This window comes from Mus caroli, chromosome 10 (assembly GCF_900094665.2).
Source record: "Mus caroli chromosome 10, CAROLI_EIJ_v1.1, whole genome shotgun sequence".
In the NCBI taxonomy this organism is placed as follows: domain Eukaryota; kingdom Metazoa; phylum Chordata; class Mammalia; order Rodentia; family Muridae; genus Mus; species Mus caroli.
The window spans coordinates 36869186-36883329 of record NC_034579.1 but is presented as its reverse complement, the minus strand read 5'-3'; the positions used below and the strand labels follow the sequence as shown (position 1 = coordinate 36883329).

General features: G+C 43.1%; 1 protein-coding gene across 2 annotated transcripts in view; it reads right to left on the bottom strand.

Moving 5' to 3' along the window:
- Ak9 (adenylate kinase 9) overlaps positions 1-14144 on the bottom strand; it is a 126452-nt gene that overhangs the window by 23046 nt on the left and 89262 nt on the right. For both annotated transcript variants that reach the window (XM_021174851.2, XM_021174852.1), the window contains exons 27-31: positions 11681-11900; positions 9244-9309; positions 4732-4938; positions 3990-4208; positions 2562-2775 (exon numbers count right to left, since the gene is read on the bottom strand). In XM_021174851.2, the coding sequence (XP_021030510.1) occupies positions 2562-2775; positions 3990-4208; positions 4732-4938; positions 9244-9309; positions 11681-11900 (926 nt within the window). The remainder of the gene's footprint in view (positions 1-2561; positions 2776-3989; positions 4209-4731; positions 4939-9243; positions 9310-11680; positions 11901-14144) is intronic.

Below are 14144 nucleotides of genomic sequence, written 5' to 3'. Positions count from 1 at the left end.
CGTGCATATTATTTAATGCATTCCCTTGCACATAAATCATACTTTTATTTTAGAATTTTGAAATTTGGATGTCAAAGAACTTAATAAATGCCTTATAGTATCTTAAAAGGATCTACTTATTGGCATATGGCTTGATCCTGAACAGCTACCTTATTAGGAAAGGGAAAAGCATAGGTTCTCTCCACAGAACGATGCAGAAGCATGATGGCTAATTCGTGTGACAAGCTGACAGGTAAGTTTGCTCAGTGCTCTGACTGTAGTGACTAGAAAGCTGTATTTGGTACATGTTTTTGACCCATCCTTGCTTGCCATTTTTCCAGTTTGGACAAGTGGAACTGCCTTGCTTCAAGCTTTTTAACCTTATGGTAAAAAGAACATTAGAGACTGTGTAATCTGACTTAGAAAGATTACTCATAAGATAGAATTATAATGATTCTTATCTTTCCTTCAATGTGACCAGTTATTCTAACTCAGTCTTGGACTGGTCTAGTAATAATTCCAATATTAGAGATTCCTATTGAAGATAGCTAAAAATCTTAATTACCTAGCAAATTTAATTTGGAGCACAGCCTCCACTTCCAGAGAATCTCTGGCCTTTTTGCTAATTCTAAAAGCCAGCTCCCCAACACCTGGAGGCCAGAGCCTGAGCTTGATTGTTGCTAATTTGCAACTGAATAAAGTACCTGGGCTTCCATTAAGAAGCTTTTATACTGTTGCTTTTCATTGTCCCACCTTTGTTTCTCAAGCAGGCCAGCCACACAGTTCAGCCTGACTGCAGCAGATGTAAAGCCTCACCTCCAACAGCACAGGTGGGCAGTTATTAATCTTCATCAAGAGCATTCTAAGTACATACTGTGGCTTTGGTCTGAATTGGGGATAAGGTGTGCTATGAGGGCCGGTTAGTCAATGACGGGCAACCAGATTTCGGAGCCATATCAATCTAAGACAGAGGTACATGCCAAGAGGCCGTGGTTTATTAATAATACACCACAGCACCATGTTTGTGCAAAATAACACAAACAAGCTGCATGTATTGCTCCTTGATGGATAAGAATGGCTCGGGAAAATCTGAGATCCTAAGGCAGGCACAGCCGCCAGCCACCATAACTCCCAGGCAGGACTATGGAGCATAAATAAATTTTATGCCTCGGTCCGGCTATTTTTATTATATAATCAGGGAGGAATTGTAGCCTCCCTCACCCCTGAAGCAGGTTGATCCAGACTTTGACCTTGCTGCCACTAGAAGGAGATTACCTAGGGTGGAGCCTTCCGACCTAGATGGCTCTTTTGTTCTGTCACCTGCCCCTGCTTTCTCTAAGGCACTGCTACCTGCTGAGAGGCCCCTGAGATATTCCAGAAGAACATCCTATTCTGCACAGCGCCTACAGGCTGGCTCCAGACACCAAGAATGGACTGGCGGGGGATGGGCCTTCCCCTTTTATAAGCACACTCTCTTAGTAAACTGGCAGGCCTTGAACAGAATCATGTCTTGGTCTCCATTAATCTCTCACCGTCTAAGTCTCTTTCAGCCCCAGCCTGCCTCCCAGGTGTACCTGGTTCAAGTAGGCCGCAGGCCGGCATACAACAGAATTTTGTGATTTAAATGTGAAATATCACCAACAGACTCACATTTGGTCTGATCATTTGGTCACCAGTTGCTAGTACTGCTTTGGAAAGTTGTTTTATGTTTGGGTGGCCCCTTAAGGTGGAAAACTTTTCAAGTCATAACTCAGTCTGCTTTTAGCCTGAGCTCTGTGCCTCCTGACCTGCTGAGATGTGAAGATGTGGCAGCTGCACACGCTTACTGTCTTAGACTGAGAGCCACCACACCTCTGCTACTATTACAGACTGTGAGCCCAAAACTGTGAGCCAATATAAGTCTTTTCTCCCTTAAATTGCTCCTGTCAGATACTTGTCACAGTGATAAGAGGGCAACTAACAGGAGCATGGAGAAGACACAACTGTATATAATGTCAGAGTACCTACTTCCGTGAATAAACCCTACTGGACATAAAGTAAAACATTTGCCCCAATGCAACAACGTTAGATCCTTTCAGTAGCTCATTGTCTCTGATCGATCAATCATCTAGACAAAAAATAAAATAAAATAAACATCCTTGATGACTAGACACAGGAATCCACCACCAAATATTTTCAAATAATAATTTTTATATTGAGATCCTATCTCCATCTAGCCACAGTGATTATTATCTTAAAAAGGTAAATTCTACTGGGTGTATACCTTTAATCCCAGTACTTGGGAGGCAGAGGCAGGGGCAGACAGTGGCAGATCTCTGTGAGCTTCAGGCCAGCCTGGTCTACAAAGCAAGTTTCCAGGACAGACTGGGCCACAGAGAAACCTTGTCTCAAAAAACCAAAATAAATAAATAAATAAAATAAATAAATTCTGGCAAAGGCTAGAGAAAAAGGAATCTTTTTGTACAGTGTTGGCAGCGATGTAAATTTGCACAGTCACCATGGCAAATCTCAGATTTTATATCTGGTTCCTGGAGAGTTGGTGCTGGGTTTTGCCTTGATGCTTGTGGAGCAGAGACACTCACCTGTAGTTTTTCCTGACTTGGGAGGCCCCACAATCATAATCCGCACAGGCATAGTGGCTTTGGGTTTGGGTTGCCGGATGTATTTGATGGGATTCATCATAAATTTCTCTTTAGTTTGCTTACTAGATAAGAAATAGATGTAGTGACGATGGATTACAGGGTTCAGCGGGTTCTCTGCATTTTCAACAGGTTTGATTGTCTCTCCTTCGCTTAGCTGCAGTGTGATTGAATTCACAAGTCAGATTTAATTTGTAAAGCATTTCCTTTAGTACATTTGAAAGAATGTGAAATATAAAAACATAAGCCTCTTCACATACTACAAAGCTCCTAATTGTAAGTGTAAACAAGATAACAGAATACAAAGTGCAGGCTGTTCCATAGCATATGTGGTCTGCACAAGGCTTCCTGGTTGGTTTTTAGCTTATGCCGATTACCTTCCTACTTCCTACATAATGACTTGTGCTTATAATGAATGCTTCTAACAATGGGTATGAGATTGTTACACTTATTCAGGAACTAATTTACCTCACAAACAGATGCACATCAGAAGCAGTGTTGTGGTTTATGTTTGTCCTCTCCTTTACTGTTCGTATGCTGAAGCTCTTATTGCCCATGTGACTGTATATAGAGTCACTGCGCTGTGAGGCGGCGGTAGACAAGGTGAGTGGCCTCAAGCACAGCTTGACCTAGGCTTGTCATCCTTGGATACCACCCTGGCAATGCCACCCTGGATGTACCTTGCCTTGGAAGCTAAGCAGGGTTGAGCCTGGTTAGTACTTGGATGAGAGGCCTTTAGTAGTACTACGACACTGGCTAACCTGCCCTGTCTGAAGTTGTGCTATAGTATTTGAAACAGGTAATACAGTAAGTCCTGCTGGGTTGTCTTTTAGGATAGACAAATGTATTCTGCATTTTTGTTCAGATGAAATCCTGTCACATCATTAACAACACCCATGAAATGTGAAACACCCACCAGCAGAGTTAGCCTGAGGTGTGGGTATGGGACCGGGTAGAGTGGGGAATTAACTCATGGTAGTTAGGTGTGATATCTTTTGATGGAGCCATCTTTCCCAGACATGGAAGAGTGGGTATGAGAGTGTGTCAGGCTGCTTCCCTTTTAGAGTTATGGCAGAATGGGGATTTGGTCAACGATATCATCAGCACTGTCGTTCATCCTGATGGGAGTGACATCTCTGGCTGTGAGTAAATGTTAGGGGCACAAAGAAAGTCCAGTGGGGCTGAGTGTTGGCACCACGTAATGTACTTCCCAGCAGAAGCAATGGTAGGGCTCAGATGGCTCCATCTCAGCCTCCAAATACTAATGGATAGCACTATACAATATTTACAGTTTTTCAAAATGACCACCCCTTCCTAAGCAACATTTAAAAAGTGAGGGATGATGGCTTCCTGATGACTTTCTGACGTTACCTTTACAGGGTCCCAGTAGCCAAATGAACTCATGTGTTTGTAGGTGAAGGAGAGCATTTTATGAGCGAGGTGTGAGGATACCGGGTAACACTTTTCAAAAATGCTCTCACGGTTTTCCACCAGGGGCTTCAATTTCATATTCATTACATATTGTACAATATGCATTTTCCTAGCTCCGTTGACCATAATTATTGGTATCAAAACCTTGTCGAATTCATCCTGATAAGAGAAATTAGAAAGCTTGATGTATTTAGTGTTTCTCAGTTACAGTATGTAGACACAGCTGGTGATTAAGCATATAAGGCTATGTAAGCTTTATGAGGGGCTTCCCATGGGACGATAAACTCCCACTGACCTTGGAGGGACCCACGTTGCTCCCCATCTGTGAATTTCATACCTTGTTACGTGATGCTGCACACACACATACACACACACACACACACACACACACACAGGACACTGACCCTAATCGCCCTCTTTGCATTCCCAAGTTGCTATTCTTTTCTTTTTTTTTTTTTTTTAAAGATTTATTTATTTATTATATGTAAGTACAGTGTAGCTGTCTTCAGACACACCAGAAGAGGGCATCAGATTTCGTTACGGATGGTTGTGAGCCACCATGTGGTTGCTGGGATTTGAACTCGGGACCTTCGGAAGAGCAGTCAGCGCTCTTAACCACTGAGCCATCTCGCCAGCCCCCAAGTTGCTATTCTTTAAGTAGTGGTGACGGGAGGGTCATAACCTGTATCGACTGGATATTATTTGTTTCTGTTTCAAATTTCTCCCCAAGCTCGTTTCTCAGGCGTTCCGTTGCGTCTGCTTCCTGTTCCTCATCTTCTTCGCTCATCTCTTCCTCATCCTTTGGAAATTCTTCCTCAAGGATGTTCTCAATATCATCCTCGTAATCAGCATCTTCGTCACTAAACTCGTCTTCATCTCTAAAGGTGCCCTAAGGAAGAAAGCAGCCCCTTTACTCGAATCACGTGACACTGTTGCATAGTAACCAGATTGGTTGGCAGGGCTGTATAGAAGTGAGAGCTGACACCTGGACATTTAATGCCTTTAAGGAACTGAACCGATGATGCTTCCGCAAACAGACGGGATACGAAATGCTATTTATGCCCAGCCAGAGTTGTCATGGTGTGTGTTTTTGATAGTCTTTAGAAATAATATCGAATGCAGCTCAGAGATTATAAAATACTACCAGCTGAATTGCCAACTGGAACAAGATCTATAAAATGGGAATTGGCTATCTCATAGGATAGGAACTGGGGGTGGGGCACTGGATAAGTTAGTACATGGAAGGCTGGAAGGCCATCAGCCCAAGACAGAACTCTCACATCAACATACCCCCCTCCCCCAATGACAGCTAGACTTTTGTCAGCCTGACACAAGCTAGAGCCATCTGATAAGTGGGAACCTGAATATGCCCCTCTTGGGCCTGCAGTGGGGCATTGTCTTGATTGGGTGGGAGGGCCCAGCCCACTGTGGTAGTTCCCGGTGTATACAGAAACCAGACTGAGCAGTCCAGGAGGAGCAAGCCAGGAAGCAGCAGTCTTCCACAGGCTCTGGATCAAGTCCTGCCTCCAGGTTCCTGCCTTGAGTTTCTGCTCTGCCTCCCTACATGACAAATTACAAGCTCTAAGATGAAATAAACCCTTCCTTCCCAGGTTGCTTTTGGTCTTGGCGTTCTATCACAGCAACAACAATTAAAATTAAAAAAAATTGTTTGTTACACTTGCTGTGTGTGTTGTCTCCCTGTTGGTATTAGAGATTAACTTTATGGCCTGAGACTAGGCAGGTTTTTTGTTGTTCTAGGATAGGATCTTCTTTAGTAGTGCTTTTCCCATCCCCTGACGTCTCACACATCAGTCTTCATTATAGGGGATACATACTCCAAACTTTATGATCTTAAGAGAGCTGCTTCCACCACACAGAAGGAAGCTCATTTTCCCTCCTTCCCCGCCCTTCTGTTTTCCTTCCCCCTTCTCTTCCCATCCCCCCTTTTCTTCCCTCTCTAACTCATCCCAATGGCCCAAGGAGTGATCAAAACCAGACACTGACAGTCAGAAGGAAACAGCCAGGCAAGGGTGAGTTTTCAGATTCTAGGGGTTTGTGCAGAGGGCAGCCTCTGTTAGAAGTACATCCTGGTCACTAAGATTCTAGCAAGAAGTCTACTGTTTTGTTGTTGTTGTTTGTTTTCATTTTATTTTATTTTTCATTTTTTTTTTTTTTTTTTTTTGGAGCAACTAGGGAAAAGCAACTACAGTCAGCATCACTAGAGAGTAAAGAAAACTTGAGAGAACAGAGTCAGGGAAAGCCATGCCAAACTCAATGCATGGATGCCCTCTCCAGGTATCCTGCTCACCTGGGACTGTCAGAGGGCCTGAGTCCTCTGACAGTCCCAATGCAGGAGGAGCATGGTCTTTATGCTTGGTCTCACAAGGTTAACAGTCTGCTAAAACCAAACGGCAAGATCTCTGAAGTCACATAAGATCATCCAGAACTTAGACTCATAATGTTTATCACTGGAGAACATAAACCTCACATTACTCAGGATGTTAGGGATTCAGAAACTGTGGCTCATTCTCAAGGAAACAACAGTGACTCAATGCCTGTCCCATTTGCTGGAGTCACTGATCAAGAGTTTGAAAGCAGTTACCACCGCCTTGCAAGATAGAAATAGAAAATGTATACACCAAGCATGTGGAGATTTTAGGATTAAGAATGATAATATTTGAAATGAAAAATATTTTTTGAGTTCCCTTACTAGTGAGATGGAGATAGCAGGAGGAGTGTTTGGTGGTTTTTAAGGATACATTAACAGAATTACTCAATTTAAAGAGGAATAGTGATTAAAAAATTATCAGAATTCAGGGACATATGAGATATGTGGGTAGACATAAACAACTCTGTGGGGAAAGATAGCTACAGATTTTAAACTGTTTAGTAAGTCTCAAATTGAGTTATTAACAGGCAAATCATAGGTAAGTGCATTGTAATCAATTTTTGGAAAAAAGATGCAACTGAGAGCAGGTGCAGCTAAAGAGCAGGTGCAGCTGAGAAAGAGCAGGTGCAGCTGAGAGAGAGCAGGTGCAGCTGAGAGCAGGTGCAGCTGAGAGAGAGCAGGTGCAGCTGAGAGAGAGCAGGTGCAGGTGAGANTGAGAGAGAGCAGGTGCAGCTGAGAGCAGGTGCAGCTGAGAGAGAGCAGGTGCAGCTGAGAAAGAGCAGGTGCAGCTGAGAGCAGGTGCCTGTACCCTGTTTCACTCTCTTTTGACTTCTGGTTCACCCAGGGCATCTAGTGATTTTGTTGATTTATTCTCCTGGCTTTTCCAGGGTCTTTACTTCCTGGGGCTCCCAAATTAATAGAAGAGACCCACATGCCAGAGAAGGCCCAGAGGCAGAGCCAGTGGGCAAGAGAGCAGAGATTCTAGAGCGATCTGGAACCTGGTCTAGAGAAATCTCTTTAATCACATTCTGAGGCAGTTTCCACAAGATGGCAATGTTTCCCGTAGGATCCATGGAAACCGTCACTGGGCTGCTGAAGCCAACCTGTGCGTTACTAAGGTTTTCTTTGCTGCTAAAACGGCTTTGTCTGCATGTGTTCCTGAGTTGGTTTTGAGAGAGGAAGTCAGGTATGCTGCCAATCCACCCTCCGTGCCCTCGCCCCCACAGTGGGGGAAGCTAGGGTCATCACCTAATGTGAAGAGTTTGAAGTGAATACAAAACTATTTCCGCAATGCAGACAATTAAGTGCATTGTGGGCCATGGTTATCTACACACAGACCTTTTCCAGTGGCCTCTGCATCCTTATTTGAAAATGTGAAGGGTCAGTGGGCGCCTACCACTGCCTGAAGACTACTTTGTGGTGTGTTGGGTCCCAGCTAATCTCAGAGGTGTCCCCTCTCCTGTTGACAAGCTTGCCGAGGACCAACAAAAGCCTCTCTCTCTGGAGCCCATTGAAAGGCTGGCCCAGGATATGAAGGCTATCAAGCATGCAGAGTGCTCTGCCCTCAGTCACACAGAACAGCCTACGGAATGTGTGTGATGAAGCAAGATCAGCTGCCCGGGAGCCTCTAAGAGCACAGGAGAGGAAAGGCATCTCTCCAGAGTTCTTTCTGACCGCGGGTGTCGTCATCATACCAAAGCAATCTTTAAATCAAACAGAAGATTAAAACTTAAAATCCATTCCCGCAATAGTGACAAATGACCTACACCTGTCCACAGGCACTGTGGGAGGTGAGGCCAATGGTGTTCCCTCTACCCATATTTCCATAAAGTCACTAGGAAAAAATTCAATACCCAGAATGAACTTTCAATTCATTAAGTCTCAAGCACTAAATGGGAAGAGACATCTGTAGTTAAGCTGGGCTGCCTGAGCTCTAGCCGAGGATCCACACAGTGGGGATAAGAGAACCAACCCTCTCAAGTCCTAAATAATTCTCTGACCTCAACAAACACACTACGACATGCAGGTCCCTCCCTCTCTCACACACACAGTAATACATCAATCCTAGGAGTTTAGTGTATAAATTATTTTAGTGGGATACATAATCAATTTTATGAAGAACATGTCTTAGTAGAAAATTTATAGCATTCTATTTTCTACAAAGCAGAATACTACATCTTTGAATAAAAAAAAGGAATTTGGTATTGAACATAGAACTGGAATAGATTGACAGAGCTCTAATAGGAGAGGCCTAAGTTTCAGATCCTGTTGCATTCACTAGATGGGATCATGATAAATTTCATCTTTCTAGCCACACCTTAAGGCTCTGACCTAAGATTACTAAAGAGCAGGCAAGAATGATTATAAGACAATGCCCTAACTACCTTACATTATCTCTAGTTCTGCATTTAGGAGTTAATCCATGAGGCCTTATGTCCAATCATATTTGAGAAATGGATGTAACTCATTATGTAGAATTTGGAAAATTGACATATATACATGTTTGTATTGACACTCGTTCAGGATTCCTTTTTGCTTCTCTACATACGAGAGAAGCCTCTAGAAATGTAATTGATCATTGTTTACAAGCCTTTAATTCTATGGGATTATCTAAAGTCTTTAAGACAGATAATGGGCCATCCTATACTGGCAACAATTTTATATCATACCAAAAATAAAAGAAATAAATTTTACTAATCCCCTGTAAACTCAGTGTGAGTTCCTGTACACTTTTTAAACATGGCCTTCTCCTTCTTCCACTGTTGAGATCATGGTGTTTATATATATATATAAAATTCTACTTACGTCTCCTCTCCTTTTTTTCTCTCTCTCCAAAATAAGTTCAGCTCTCCTTTTAGCGACCATGTCCTCCTGTTGAGGAAACATTTACAGGTTTACAATGGACAAATATGATAAAATCACTTGCTGTGTATGTGTTAATGTACCTTTTCAAGCTGGGGCTAAGGTGTGGTGGAAGGTAGGGACCTCACCAGGAAAATACGTGATGGTGACTGACTCAGCACATCCTTGCCCTTCTAGGCTATCTCCCTCCCAAGTGTTGAAAGTGTTTGGAACTCTATTTTCCTTATGGTGTAGACAGGTCTTTGGAAGTACAGCTGTATCTCTGTGGGAAGCGTATACATAGGGAAGCATATACGTAGGGAAGCGTATACGTATACCTTGGAGGGGATACACTCAGGCTCAGGGAGGGTGAAGGATTAGGTCCTGCTCTTCTCCGGGTCTGACGTAGTGGATCTGTTCAAACGCCCTCAGGGTTTTGGTGTTGCTTAGCTCAGGATTCCCCAAAGTTTAACTAATTACAGTATGCCCGACAGAGGCTGGCACTGTCTTGGGCATTACCATATATATCCTTTCACTTTCTTCTCAAAACACATCATCAAAGCAGGCAATGCCCCTATTCTAAGGGTGTGATAGTGGGGATCCAGAGAGAACTGTACAACGGCACCCAGGGTGGGGCTCCCTGAAAAGGAAAGCCAGAAGCACCTCGTGTGGCTGCCCCAGTGAAGGGCTTATTACACCTACTGGAGCTAAAAACACTGCTAGGAAATGGGTTTGGACAACACTGGGAGTTCTAACCGTGACAGTGAGACTTGACTCAGACATTTAGAGGCTGGTCTGTGAGTACTTGGAAGGATGACTGAATGGGACAGTTCAGGGGCCAGTCGGGGAGAGAGCACCGGCAGGTCACCGGCAGGTCACCGGCAGGTCACCGTGAGAGCGCTGCTAGGAACACAGAAGGTCCGTGGAATCCGGATAGTTAGTTGTGGGTGGGAGCTTTCCCCTGCTCTCAGTGCCCCACCGAGCCCATCACAGAGCCCATTGACTGCTGCTGTGCCTGACAGAGGCCTCCTGGGAGGCCTGAAACCCACCAATTTAGAAAGACAATGGCGTACTACTCAGCAATTAAAAACAATGAATTCATGACATTCTTAGACAAATGGATGGATCTGGAGGATATCATCCTGAGAGAGGTAAACCAATCACAAAAGAACACACATGGTATGCCCTCACTGATAAGCAGATATTAACCAAGAAACTTAGAATATCTAAAATACAATTTGCAAAACACATGAAACTCAAGAAGAAGGAAGACCAAAGTGTAGATACTTCATTCCTTCTTAGAACGGGGAACAAAATACCCATGGAAGGAGTTACAGAGACAAAGTGTGGAGCTGAGACAGAAGGAAAGACCATCCAGAAACTGCCCCACCCGAGGATCCATCCCATAAATCACCACCAAACCCAGGCACTATTGCATATGCCAGAAAGATTTTGCTGACAGGACCCTGACATATCTTGTGAGTCTATGCCAATGCCTGGCAAATACAGAAGTGAATGCTCACAGTCATCTATTGGATGGAACACAGGGCCTCTATGAAGGATCTAGAGAAAGTACCCAAGGAGCTAAAGGGGTCTGCAACCCTATAGGAAGAACAACGATATGAACTAACCAGTACCCCCCAGAGCTGTGTCTCTAGTAGCATATGTAGCAGAGGATAGCCTAGTAGGCCATCAATGGGAGGAGAGGCCCTTGGTATTGCCCCAGTACAGGGGAATGCCAGGGTCAGGAAGTGGGAGTGGGTGGGTTGGGGAGCAGGGCAGGGGAGGGTATAGGGGACTTTGGGGGGTAGCATTTGAAATGTAAATGAAGTAAATACCTAATAATAAAAACAAGAAAGGCAAGCATTAACATGGTGATCCCAAAAAAAGCTTCAAAGAAGTCCTGTATTTGGGAGGCAGAGACAAGGGATGTCTGAGTTCAAGGGCAGCCTGGTCTACAGAGTTTCAAGACAGACAGGTCTACATAGAGAGATACTGTATCAAAAACCAAAACCAAAACCAAAACCAAAACCAAAACCAAAACCAAAACCAAAACCAAAACCAAAACCAAAACCAAAAAAGCTTCAAATAGTTTTAAATTCATATTAAAGGATGAAAACTTTGATGAAAAATGTCTTCATGCTTACTGCAGCATTAAAATTCGAAACTTTCAGCCAGGCGTGGAGGTGCATGCCTTTAATCCCACCACTCGGGAGGCAGAGGCAGGCAGGTTTCTGAGTTAAGGCCAGCCTGGTCTACAAAGTGAGTTCCAGGACAGACAGGGCTATACAGAGAAACCCTGTCTCAAAAAACAAACAACAACAACAAAAATTGAAACTGTGTTTTTGTGAACATTACTTAGAAACCCAAGTAGGCGATAAACAGACATCTTCCCGTGTACCTTGATTTTTGTCTTCAGGTCTTTGATGAGTTTTTTCCTCTCTAATTTCTTGTGCTGTTTTGTCTTCCACTTCTGAACTTGGGCAGGAAGGAGACGATCAAAGATATCTTGATCATCGACTTGTATTATAACGGCAGCATCTGGGAAAAATCCACGCTCGCCCAGAAACTGGGCCTCCTCAGGGTACCGCGGGAAGCCATCCAGTATAAAGCCCGTGGAGCTGGGTAGAAAATTTTATAATTTGCTTAAAACATCATTGATATTCCAGATAAGCCACACCCAAAAGACAAACATCAAATGTTTCTCTCTTATTAAGATCAATCAACCAACCAATCAATCTATCATCTACCTAGCTATCAATTTCTATATGACATTTATTAACATGAAAGCAGAAGAGGAACCATTTTGTGAGAGGAAAGAAATCAGTGGGAGATTATATCTATATATTTATATCTATATATGAAAATGTCGTAGTCAGCTCATTATTTTGTATGATAACAAAAATCAAATGGAAAAAATATATTATAGATCTACTTATACTATGTATTGATGTAGGGGGCAAAGAATGCTGGTACACACAGATAAGCACTGGAGAAGCCAGGAAAGTTGAACCTGCATGCAGGCATCCTTCCAAGGAAAGAGATGTGCGGCCCATCCTCTTCCCTGCAATAGGGAATGGACGCCCTTTACAACGTGATGGTCTTTTGCTGTCTGATGATCCAGACTCTGCCTCTATGTTCCAGAATTTATGTTTTACTTATCCCAGACCTTTGAGTTTGCTAAAATAGGGCAAAAAATATGACTCTTGAAATCTTGGCCTAGCACTGGTGTCTAAAAATCTAGCAGAACCTAGTTTGGTTCTCGACTCTTCTCAGTTAGCTCTTCCTGCCTGCTGCAAAGCCTGCAGGTATCTGCCCCCAACCCCCACATTCTATCTCCACTTAGATCATAGTGTTTAGCATGTACTGATGAATTTTTACTTTATTCGATGGGTAATAGATAGTTTAAAGAATTTATACCTTTTGTACTTGCCAGCCCCTTTTAGTCTGAGAAGTTTTTTTTTTTTATTGTTTTTATTTGTTGTCATTGTTTTGTTTTTAGACAAAGTCTCAGTATGTAACCCTGGCTGGCCTGGAACCTGCTTTGTAGACCAGAGTGGCCTCAAATTCACAAAGATCGCTTGCCTTGGTCTCCTGAGTGCAGGGATTAAGGGTGGGCACTACCATGTAAGACCTTGGGAAATTTTTAGGTGGCTTGGATATACAGGTATGTAAAATAGCTATACAAATCAAACTTTAGTGATAACAAACTTGTTTTAAAACAATTCCTTGGCAATACACATAATTTTACCATCTGTTAAAAACTTATGTGCTTGCTTATTTTCATGTAAAAAAAAGGAGGATCTCTGTGAGTTTGAGGCTACCCTGATCTACGCTAAGCGAGTTCAAGGTCAGTTAGCACTGCACAATGAGATCCCATCTCAACAAACAAGAAACCAGCAGGAAAACCAAGCAAACAAAGAATAAAATCTTGGCTAAGAATTTGATGCTTAGGATATACAGCATCTTCCATGTTCCTCAGACATGTAGTGATAGTGCTGAGGATAGCACTGTGGATAAAAATGGAATCCAAAAGGGCAACAGCATTCTTAGGACCATTTCAAGAATTATTGAAAATTCTGTCCCAGTCCTAAGGCAAAATTCCTCCGATGACTTTTCATGAAAATCAACTCATCAACTCAAACAGCAAGCCTTAAAATTAAATCCTCTAACAACGCAACTGTGATGCTGTTGTGCTCAAGAGCAACAGGAGACTATCAAGTCTTTGCTTTCCATTAAGCCATTGTGTTTCTATGAGAACTGAAAGCATTGCATGTGCAGTTCATGGCACACACTAGGTTTTGTGTGTGTGTGTGTGTGTATGTGAGTGTGTGTATGCCTGTGTGTGAGTGTGTGTGTGTGTGAGTGTGTGAGTTGTGTGTATGAGTGTGTGTGTGTATGCCTGTGTGTGTTTGAGTGTGTGTGTGTATGTGAGTGTGTGTATGCCTGTGTGTGAGTGTGTGTGTGAGAGTGTGTGTGTGTGTATGAGTGTGTGTGTGTATGCCTGTGTGTGTTTGAGTGTGTGTGTGTATGCCTCTGTGTGTGTGTGTGTGTGTGTGTATTAAAAATATCCTTGCCGGGCGTGGTGGCGCACGCCTTTAATCCCAGCACTCGGGAGGCAGAGGCAGGCGGATTTCTGAGTTCGAGGCCAGCCTGGTCTACAAAGTGAGCTCCAGGACAGCCAGAGCTATAAAGAGAAACCCTGTCTCGAAAAACAAAAAAAAAAAACAAAAACAAAACAAAACAAAAATCCTTTACTGTTGCCAAACTTTCTGTGATTCCTACACTGGAATTTTTATATGATTCCGTTCCTATCAACCCAGAGTTCAAGAAGCTGGGGCAGACATGATATTTGTTTTCTTCAA